A 10,522-nucleotide genomic window follows, 5' to 3' on the forward strand; every position below is an offset into this window, starting at 1 on the left:
GCCAGCACCCCTTTCTATGCAGAACTGTAAATAAGCCAAATACCTCGACTCTTTGTGTGGATTGACCTCTTGCACACTGTGTGAAAGAACCTGTTTTGGGACAACACTGAGATCACAGGGTTGCTTACAGAAATATCTGACTCCTCTTGCCCTTTTGGACTTGATTAAGTCCTGCAGAAGTTAGTTCCACAGTTTGTGTCAGTTGAGAGTAGAAGAGGATCAGTGTTTGAACATTATTTGCCTAAAAGTATTTGTTCACTTTATTCTTTCTTTTTCTGTTGCACAAATGACCGTAGGTGTGTGTTTGTAGCTCCTGTGGTGAGTTGGGTTATATCTAGGACATATAACACAAAAAACTGTTTCCATTCTTTGCAGTTACTATGAGACCATGTTTTCTGCACATTTACATGAACTTGTTACTTTGCTTAGGGATGCTGTTGGCCATTTTGGAAAAGTGCGGTGCCATCCCCAAAATCCACTCTGCTAATGTGTCTGTGGGTGAAGGCACAGTAGCTGCTGGCTATCAAGACTTCATCATTTGTGTGGAGATGTTCTTTGCAGCCATTGCCCTGCGCCACGCCTTCACATACAAGGTGTATGTGGACAAGAGAATTGATGCTCAAGGTAGGAAGTATGCCAGTGCATATTGCTTGCTTAGTAGTGAGACTGGGTGGTGACTGGTCCCTCAGGCAGCCAGCACACTGATAGGACTCCCAACCCGATAGCTTGGAAAATGCCACATTACCTCCTGCCTGGTGTCTGAAAAGATTTATTGTGCAACAGCTCTCCAGGGCAGAAACCTTGCACTGAATTGCACTGTTCCCTTTTCAGTTCCCCAGCATGCCACCCACAACAACTTGTTGCAGACCTGAGGGCTGTAAGATGTTGCATTGTTTCGATAGAGTGGGTTTGTCCTTCTTCCTGTCTCCCCAAAGGGGAACTCCATTGCTCCAGATTGAGCAACAGACTGAAGGCAGGAGGGACAGGGCCTAAAACAGGCTCTGTTTTGAATCTGGCTTGGGAAGATGAGGCTGTGCTTTGGCAATATGTTTGTCATAGAGGAGGAGGATCTTCCTGTAATGACTTTGTGAGGGCTGGGCTGCTATAAGGAAGATTCTTATTTTGGGGAAGAGGAAGATGGATGTTTTCTCTGGGAAAAGGGGGTTTTCTGCCTAGTCTATGCAGTGTTTTCCAAATAAAGGGATTCCTTCCTGCTGGGGGAGATCTGTGAGGTGCTGGAAGACAGCAGCCCTCAGGCAGTGTCAATATAAGTGACCCCTCCATCCCAGCCAGAGGTTTTGGAAGAACAGTGGTTGCAGTGGGGGGAGATGAGATCTTTGGGTGATGAAAGGGTAAACTACAGATCAGTACAGTGGGGAATGTTTCGGCGGTGGGCCTTGTTCAGTTCTTGTTATTTCCTCTTTCTCTGTCTCTGTCTTTCTCTCCTCTTCCTTTTATCTCTCCCTTGCTTTGGCCACTGGTCCCTGATGCAGCAGTTCCATCATATGGGCCATATGGTAGGTACAGCATGCTTTGTGTGTTTGTCTCAGTTGGTTTTTAGCTGGGATGCTGTTCCCTCCTGATTCCCAGCCTGCATACAACCTGCCCTGTCCCTTGTTCCCCTTTTCTCGCAAGTCTGTAACTCCACTGCCTCACACAGCTGCTTTAGGGTTGTCTGGATTATAAGTAGTAAAATGGCTTCATGGGCATTAACGCATAGCTTTAGAGCATTTGTGTCAGAGCTGTGGGAATCTCTCTCCCCCAAGAGTTGTGCAGGCTCTCAAAGGAGCTTCTCTCACCCTAGCCTCCCTTCACTTTTATAATTGTCACAGATGATCAGCATACTTTGGTTCTCTGGGGAGCTCATCCCCAGAAATGAACAGAGGCAGAAGCCCACACTGGAAATAGAACCTAGAAGCCATGAGACATGTCAGCTTCTAGAAGGAGACACAGCTTCCCTCTGTGCTTAGCACTAGGGTGGTACATTCTCCATCTGTTGCTTTCTTCATGGTATCATCATGACACATGGGGTAGTTCTGCCTCTAGTACTGCCTCTTTATTTCCTTTCCTTACTTTGTGCTGCGTTTTACTCATATGATCTCTTTCCCATGGGCACTTTGGTACCACTTAGCAGTCTTAATTTCCTGTGAGTGGAATGGCAAGTGCCCTTTCTCCTATATTTTTAGAATTGACTTAGTTTTTTTTGTCTTCTGAAAGTGTTTAGAAGAGCACCTCCCTACCTGACTGTATTTGTTGCACACCCAGGCCAGCACCAATAGTGTGTAGTGGAGGTTGGCACTGTGGGTATGTCCCGTTCTCATGGTGTGTCCCCCATTTGGTGCTGTGGTGGATTCACTTGGCTCACAGTATCTGAGTTTAGGAGCACCACTGGTAAAACTCAACACTATTTGTGTAGCATTTCCTCAGCAGCTGCTTAAGGAAGTCTGTAAGGCACCTTCTGCGAGATCTAGGACCGCATGTTCCCTGTTTTCCTTACCTTTGTATTAAGGGATGTGGGGAAGGCAGCAGTGTTCTTTACTTGTCCCTTCCTGTCTTACCCAAATAGGTCGCTGTGCTCCCATGAAGAGCATCTCCAGCAGCCTCAAGGAGACCATGAATCCCCATGACATTGTCCAAGATGCGATCCACAACTTCTCTCCAGCCTACCAGCAGTACACACAACAGTCGACACTGGAGCATGGTCCCCCTTGGCGCAATGGCAGCCATGTGATCTCGCGCTCCCACAGCTGCTCCGGTGCCCGTGACAACGAGAAGACCCTCTTGCTGAGCTCTGACGATGAATTCTAGGAGGGGAAACTGCCAGCACAGGCTGTCATTTTCCTACTATTTTTTTTAATAATTTATTAATGCAGAAACACGCAAGTCATATCACTTCCTAGAGAGTAAAGATTGCAGAAGTGGGCACTTCCCATTAGCTTTTGTGGGTATGGACTTGATGAGCAATGCAGAGGTGGCAGAATGGCCAGGACTCCATGCTCGAGCCCATTCCTTACAGCAGCAATCAAATTGAATTGATTCAAGCAAAGCTCCAGGGTTTGGGGCTCTGGCTTCCCACACCTGCCCAGCTTGGTGTGGAGTGTGTCTGGCCAGAGCCTAGAGTTGTAACCAAAAATGTTTTTGGTTTTTTTCTGGCAGGATAACCTGACTGTTTTCTATTTCTTTTCCTGAAAGGTTGATGTAGGCACAGTTTTCTCCCCAGCTCCCTGGTACTAACATCTCTGTGATCCTTGGGAAATAGGATGGGGATGCAGCCATAAGTGTTCCTGAGGACCAGACCTGAGACCGGTCTTTCTATATAGCCATTGCCTTGAGTGCTAAGTAAGGAACATCTCTCCCCACCCTCCTGAGCACCTGGTTATGAGTCCTTGAGTCACTTGAGAGAGCAAAGGGGAAAAGGACAGGGCTTTCTTAGTGTTCCTTGGCTCCCTGTATCCCCAATTGCTATAAAAGCATGTTGAAGCTCAGTGGGGATGGAATTAGTTTTTCACAAGGGTGGAGTTTTTTAATCACCGGGTGTCCAAGCTTCTCATCTCCCTGGCGTTCCTGTGGCAGGAAGCCTCCCTGGAGCATCTGTCTCCTGCTAACAAGACTGAGGACTGGCTATGATAGATGGTGGAAGTTTGTAGAGCTCTGGCCCCTTCACGCCTCTTTGGGAAGGGAAGATATGTAAACACAAAACCAGTTTTTCTTCTTGTTTCCTGTTCCCCAGCATCACATCTGCCCCTGTTAGAAGCAGCTGCTGGAGCAGATCCTGGTCTCTCACAGGTAGCTCTCCCCATGCTCATCATCACTGACTTTCCCCGAGCTACACAAGTTTCACCCTTAGGCTGGAATATTCAGGAAGGAATGTTGCACACTCCTTTGTTTTTTATCTCTGTAGCTGTTCTGGGGCAGGCTGGAGCAGACTTGATACCTGACATGACCTGGTTGGTCAAATTTGTCCCTTTTATTTTCTCAGGCAGCAATTGCTGCTGCTGCTGCACATTTCACAGGCTCTGCTGCACCTGCAGTGCTACCAAGGGTGGAACCTTCATCCATGGAAGTGGAACAAGCTTTCCCTTGCTTCTCTTGGGTTTTGGATGAATCCATGCGTACTTAGTGGAGCCAAAGTGAAAATGATAGGAAATGCCTCTTGCTTGCTTAAAATTATCTAGGAGAGAATTAGGCAGCACACTCAAGTGCTACAGCTCAGATGCTCCTACCTGCAAGCAGGAAGCAAAATTGAGAGATTGGAGCAAGTTACTCTGTTCAGCTGTGATTTCTGTGTTCCTCTCCATCTTCATGCCTCCCCTGCAATGAGCAGATTGGAGTGATTCTGGATTGTTCCTTCCTGTTCTGCTAGGAGAACTGGAGTCTGGTTTGTTTCCTGGAGTTTACCTTTCCATTTGTTTCCTAATCTATCTGCTTGTTCATTGAGTGTCTCAGAAGCAAGTCAGTGAAGAGCACTTCATTTATTCAGCACCTTTGCCCAAGCTGGGCAAAAGGGCTTGAAGAGAGGCAGGTTTGCTCCATGCTGTGAGGATGAGATAGGGAAAAGCTTAAGGATAGTGCCTCCTCCTTCTGTACTGATGTTTCTGGGGGATAGTGAAGCAGGTGAGAGCAATGGTACTGCTGGGGGAGCTGGAGGCAGAGTCAGTGGATTCAGCAACTTCTCAGCTGCTTGATTTTCCCATTCACACACATCCTGCAGTGCCATGCTGTTGGTTACTAATTTTCCTAAGTTTGTGACTGCTTAATTAGACATGTAAACATACTTTGCCAGGCTTTGTGTGGGCTTGGTGTAAAATTTCCTCATTCATAAGCCGCCTGGAAAGTAGGGCTGAAGACTGAACAGACTTTGTTTCTGTTTTCTATGGCTTTGATTAATAGTCCTTCAATGGGAGATACTGGTGTTTCTCTCTCTCCCTCTTAGGAAAGTAAGGCATGGGCCATGATCCCATCCTCCCCTTTCTTTGGATTTGCAGACCTTGATGATGTCCCAGTATCACTTGTTGACTACCCCCAGTCTTCATTGCATTTGGGTGGCTGAAATCTGTGTGGTTGCCCCATTGAGCATGAAGGTGGTCCAGGCTTAGAGAAGCATTTCTTAGACTTCTTCGAACTTATTTTGAAATGTCTCCTGCATACATATATATATATATATATATATACATATGTATGTGCTCTGCAGAGAATCTGGATATTCTCAAAGTATCTTGTATGTAATGGTTTCAAGTATAACTCTCTTGCACCAGCTGCCTTTGGAGGAGCCTGGTGAGCTAGTACCCAACAAGCCAGCTGCCCTACTTCATAATTTTATATATATATGTTTTTTAACACCACACAAAATCATTCATCACTAAGCTTCCTGCACTCCCTCATGACCAGCAAGTGCCAGAGCAAGCACTGGTTCTGAAGCCACTTTGTGTTGGAGGAACAAATAAGAGATCCAGAGCTTGAGACCAAGGAGGTCAAGGCATTCATGGTCTTGTAGGTCTGCTCATGGTAGCCCAGGACCCAAGAAATGTGCCAGTTCCAGGAGTAGACCCTTGGGACTGCTCTCCCTTACCTGCTTCCATTTTCCTTCCTTCCTTCCTTTTTTGTTTACCATGTAACATACCCATGGGATTTGTTTATTGTTTTTCCATATAGAGTAGTTCTTTGTATATAAATGACTGAAAAAAAAAGTATGATAAATAAGACAGAGTCACCTAGTTTTGTACCTATTGTGTTTAACTGATGTGAGCTCAGCGACAAGCCGCTCTCTATTTTGGTCTTTGTGACGTTATACTCCGCAGAAATGAGCAAATATGATGACAAATAAAAATATAGAGATAATATAGATTGTACTTAAGCTGCCTGTGTGTGGTGTTGTCTGGGTGACTTCTGAGTTTTTCCTCCTTGTAGGGACTGAGACTTGGTGGGTCAGGATCTCTTGTCCTCTTCTCGGAAGGAAGGCTCCACATGTCTATGTAGGAGCTGATGGAGAAGCATCACTGCAGCACCCTGGGCTTGAGCCACCACTGCTGCCACAAGGCAGGAGTAAAACCCATGTCAAAAACCTGGAGTAGAGATGAATTTTCTTTAGGTGCTCACTGTGAAACACCAAGCAAGAGGGGGCCCCAGCAAACAATGGCTTTGGGATTTTCTTCCGTGAGCAATGTTTGGGGCTGGGGCCCTTTGCACTGGCAGAGAGAATGGGAATGTCAAACCCCCAAACTATCCTGAATGCTGCAGCCTGCTGGGGACCTGGCCCACCTGGGCGTTTGGGACATGCTCACCACTTCCAGCTCAGCTCTGAGGAAGGGTGGTTTTTCCACACAGGGAGGAGGTCTGGCTTAATCTCCCAATAAGAAGCCTTCCACACTTCTTCCCCTTCTGCCATCCATGGGCAGAAGCTCACTGCTTTTGTCCTTGCTGTTCCCAGGTAAGGTGATAAAGTGATTCACTCAACAGGGAAGTTTGTGGGCACAGATGCGCTGCACCTGCCTCTCCTACACCTGGTCCAAGGACAGCCTGGAGGGAGTTTTTGTAGTGAAAAGCATCTTTCCCAGGAAAAGCTGATTCAGCACAGCTGCACAGATCCTGAAAGCAAGTGTTTGGGGGGTGGTAATAAGCATTAAGTGTGCTTTTTTAGCCCTTTTCTCTCAAAGACTATAAATCTAGTTTTGTCCTAAAAAGCCATGAGCTATCCCCATCCCATCTTTTTTGGGCACATTCTTGAGCATGTTCTGCAGTAAAGCCAGAGGGAGACAGAAAACCTGGTCTCAGACACAGTTCTGTCCCAAGTTCAAGAATGACCAAACATACTCTCACTGTGGAAAAAAAAAAAAAAAAGAACTTGCTTTATTTGTAAAGTCTACAAAATACAGAGGAGTCGGGTAGGACACATACTGTAAGTCAGAAAATAAATAAGTTTTTTTTTTTTTTTGCTCTATATAAGATAAAATGTGATTTGCATATATAAAATATAAAGTACGGCTCTGTACCAACATCCTGGCTGTGCCGAGAGGCGGAATGGCAAAGAGGACGTGAAAATAACTTATGTTCGTGCAATAAATAAACCCAAGAAGAGTTGGGGTGGGGAATGCCAACCAGGAGTGGTAGGCACCTCTCTACAGGGAAGAATGGAGGCTGCAGCCGAGGGCGGCTGGCGTGGCAATACCCAGGCAGGGGCAGAACGGAGGGGCAGGGGTATCATCTACAGCAACAGATCTCGAGATAGACCTGCCTCCTGCTCCCTCCCCTGCTCTGCCTGTATTTAGCGAACCCAGCTCTTCTCCAGCCTTTCAGCCTGCTCAAGAGCTGGTTGTCCTACACCAGGGTCCAAGCTGGAGGAAAACCAAAGGGAGGAGCCTACCTGCCTGCCAGGCAGCTCCCAGGAGCAGGGATGCTCTCCGCCCCTACTTCCCACCTCCTGCACCTCCACCCCTCTCTCTGCCTCCACATCTCTGACTTTGAGGGCTGGGAGCACCTTTCCATGGGCTTCGTAGGTGGTGGGGCTATACAAGCTGGCCTGCACTGAGCAAAACAGTGTTTATCTCTGCTCCAGCTGCCTCTGCTTCCTTCCTGCCAGTGCTGCTGCATTTCAGACACCCAGGCTGAGTGTCCCGTCAGCAGGAAGAGGCGTGAAGGTTGTGCATGATAAAGATAAAACAGCACCACTGCTTCTCTCCTTTGCGGACAACAGCTTGGGCTGACCTGCTCACGTCTCCTCCCCCTGCCCAATTATTGTCCGCTCTGGGGTCCCCCAGCACCACAAGCTGCCACAGCGCTTTCCCATTCCATTCACCCTTGCCAGGCATTAACATGCAGCCACTTCATCTCCCCCTCTGACCTGCTAACCTTCCCTTGCCATCTGCGTCCCCAGAGATTTCAGACATGCTGCCACCTTCCTCCCTGCTCCAGCTGTGGTCCAGGTCGTCTGCCCAATGCTGATACCCTTCTATCATGCCTTCTTCCTCTACACTGCAAAATTTCTCTCTCCTCTTTTCCTTCTCTGGCACATGCTTCTGGGACTGTCTGGCCCGCATTTAGCTCTCCCATGCCCTCTCACAAAAAAGAGGCACCTGGCATTTTCCTACCAGCTTGGAGCTGTGGGATGCTTCCCCACTGCTTCCTGTGTGGGTTTGCTCTCTTTCTGTCTGCACACCCAAGAGGGGACGGGGCTATGAGGGTCACCAGTGAGGTCCTGTCCTCTCTGCCAGCACCCACATAGCAGCATCCCTCCCTACGTGGGGGAGCTGGAGATCAAGGGATGGGAGAAAGAGGATTTTGGGCACAGGTCCTGACAGGGAGGAGGTTGGGGAAGGGCTGGAAGGCAATTCATGGGGAAGGCACCCCGGGGAGGACCGTGTCCAGCCGGGGGACGGAGGCCAGCACTAGGAGTAGGCGGCCTGGTTGGTGCCGGACTTGACTATGGTGATGACACTGGCAGTAGCCACCTTGGCAGGGGGCCCGTGAGTGGCCACGGTGCGGGCGAAGCCCTGCAGGGCCTCGTACTTGCCACGGAGAGTGTCGAGTTCCAGGCGCATGGCAGCATTCTCCCGGGCCAGCTTGTCCACCTCCCACTCCAGCTCCATCTTCTGCTTTTGCAGCTCTTCCTTCTGGCAGACACGCTTCACCCGGCAGCTGGCAGCATAACCCCGGTTCTTCAGCGTTCGACGACGCTGCTTCAGCCTTGCCACCTCCTCCTTGGAGAGGCCCCGCAGGTGGTGGTTGAGTTCCCGCACTGACAGCCCCATCAGCTCCTCATCTGATAGCAGTGGAGTGTTCTCCCCCAGCTCCCGCTTCACCTGCCAGAGAGAGGGCTGCTTGCCTGAGACTCCCAAAACCAGCCCCCTGACTCCTAAGCCCTTGTTCCCACCGGTGCTCACCTTCAAAGCCTTGCTGGAGAGCCCGTCTGCAGCCATCCTTTCCTCACTCCGGCCCTGCTGAGCAGCCAGGAGAAAAGCTGGTTACTGCCCCGTGTTCCTTACCTCAGAACAGAGGACACCGGCCCTGCTGGTCCTCTGCCCGCTGCCCACACCCCCCCCCCCACCCCGGGCCGCATGACTCATCCCACTCCTTTTAAAAAAGTACATAGTAATAATATTAATAGCAATGATGACTGCAAGCAATAATAATAATGGGTCAAAGATGGACCTCCCGCCCTCCTTCATCCCATCACGAGACGGTTGGGATGCTGCTCTGCCCAGGGGACCCAAAATGCCCCAGCCGCCTACTGGAAGCCAAGCCTTCCCCGCGGGGAGGAAACACAAGCGAGATCCGCCCGAGGCTGAAGGGAAAGTAAAAGCAGCAGCCCCACCGAGTGACACCGTGGCGAAGTCACCCGGCCGGGACGCGTGTGGAGGTGCCGCCCCACCGCCCGGCGAGAGCACCGCGGGTCTCGGCGCAAGGGTCGGGTGGCCCCAGGCTCCGGGGGCGAAGGGTCGCGGCCACGAAGCGCAGGCGGGTGAGAAGTGGCCGCCCCGTGATTCAGCAGCCCAGGGGTGAAAGTCACGGAAGCGGTGCCTGCCTCTCGCCGATGGCCGGTCCCTCCCCGTCCCTGGGTGCGGAGAGTGAGGAGGGGTCCGAGACCCCGGACTGCAGTCCAGCAGCCTCTCACCTCCTCGGAGAACCCCGGTCTCGTTAGGAGAGCCCTCGGAGGGACGAGGGGGGGCCGGGACGGGGCCGAGAGCGCCCCGAGAGGAATGAGGGGCTGGAGGGGGGCGGTGGGAAAGGTGGAGCCGGGCGGCTGGAAGCTGATGCAATCCGGGCCGGGGATCCGCCGCCGGAGCCGAGGAGCGGCGGCGGATCCCTCCAGGGCGGTGGCCGTGAATTGGAAAGGAAGAGCGGACGGCCCCGAGGGCGGCCGGCCGGCCCGTCCCCCCGTCCCGTTTCCCCCAGCCCTAATCCCGGTCCCAATCCCCGCCTTCGGCGGTGGCAGAGAGGCCTCCAGCCGGTGCCGGACCCCAGCGCCCCCTTCTCCGGGCCGCCCCGCGGGGGGCAAAGCCGAGGCGGGAGCGGAGGGGTCGCTCCGGCCGGCGCTCACCTGGCGGCTGCGCTGGTCCCGCGGGGCCGCTGCCGGGTCGGGGCGTCGGGCGGCGCCTCCAACCTCGCTCCCCGCGATTACTCACCCGCGGATTCTTTTCATTCATAAAAACACAGTCATTCGGTGACGTCACCCTCGCCACGCCCCTTCGCCGCCGCTGCCGCGCTGGGCGGCCGCTGCCTTTAAAGCGCCCGCTGCCCTTATAGCGCCCCGCGGTGCCAGCTCTCCTCTCACGCTGCCAGCGCACACCGCACACCGAGAAGTGAATGCGGTCGCGCTCCAACAGCGGTGGTTTGCACTTCAATTTAGGGGTGACGGACGACCGATAAACCGCCCTGCCTGGAGCAGAACCCTCCACCGAAATGGGCCGCTACCGCTTTAAGAAGGGCGGTCCCACCCCTGTCGCCCCGCCCCTCACAAAGATGGCGCCTCCCGCCCTTCCGCCCTCTTCCCCCGGCAGGCGGCGGGCGCGGCGTTAATCCCTCCCCC

General features: G+C 51.8%; 2 protein-coding genes across 12 annotated transcripts in view; one reads left to right on the top strand and one right to left on the bottom strand.

The window, feature by feature from the left end:
• Positions 1-5,849, top strand: part of TMEM184B (transmembrane protein 184B) — a 30,420-nt gene extending 24,571 nt beyond the window's left edge. For 2 of the 4 annotated variants that reach the window (XM_088165302.1, XM_088165301.1), the window contains exons 8-10: positions 430-624; positions 1,494-1,517; positions 2,567-5,849. In XM_088165302.1, coding sequence (XP_088021428.1) covers positions 430-624; positions 1,494-1,517; positions 2,567-2,808 — 461 coding nt within the window. In that variant the 3' untranslated portion in view covers positions 2,809-5,849. The remainder of the gene's footprint in view (positions 1-429; positions 625-1,493; positions 1,518-2,566) is intronic. The other 2 variants (XM_088165299.1, XM_088165300.1) reach the window with 2 other exon arrangements.
• A 967-nt stretch (positions 5,850-6,816) lies between these two features.
• On the bottom strand, positions 6,817-10,400 carry MAFF (MAF bZIP transcription factor F). 8 transcript variants are annotated; one of them, XM_088165304.1, is made up of 3 exons: positions 10,119-10,400; positions 8,877-8,933; positions 6,817-8,810 (listed from the first exon to the last, which is right to left on the bottom strand). In XM_088165304.1, exons 1-3 carry the CDS (start codon positions 10,137-10,139, stop codon positions 8,382-8,384), a joined length of 507 nt encoding a protein of 168 aa, XP_088021430.1. In that variant the 5' UTR covers positions 10,140-10,400; the 3' UTR covers positions 6,817-8,381. The 8 variants fall into 8 exon arrangements, with proteins under 8 accessions (XP_088021430.1, XP_088021431.1, XP_014740836.1 ...); XM_088165305.1 differs by having other exon boundaries at positions 6,817-8,795; positions 10,119-10,396; XM_014885350.2 differs by having other exon boundaries at positions 6,817-8,795; positions 10,034-10,171.
• Positions 10,401-10,522: the final 122 nt, after the last annotated feature.

This window comes from Sturnus vulgaris, chromosome 5 (assembly GCF_052056855.1).
Source record: "Sturnus vulgaris isolate bStuVul1 chromosome 5, bStuVul1.hap1, whole genome shotgun sequence".
In the NCBI taxonomy this organism is placed as follows: domain Eukaryota; kingdom Metazoa; phylum Chordata; class Aves; order Passeriformes; family Sturnidae; genus Sturnus; species Sturnus vulgaris.

Excerpts from the sequence above, each read along its gene's own strand:
- MAFF (XM_088165304.1), bottom strand. The coding sequence starts at position 10,139 with ATGAATGAAAAGAATCCGCGG. Across the intron at positions 8,934-10,118 it reads TGAATGAAAAGAATCCGCGG|CAGGGCCGGAGTGAGGAAAG; the intron begins GTGAGTAATCGC and ends CTGGCTGCTCAG. Across the intron at positions 8,811-8,876 it reads TCTCCAGCAAGGCTTTGAAG|CCCTCTCTCTGGCAGGTGAA; the intron begins GTGAGCACCGGT and ends TCAGGCAAGCAG.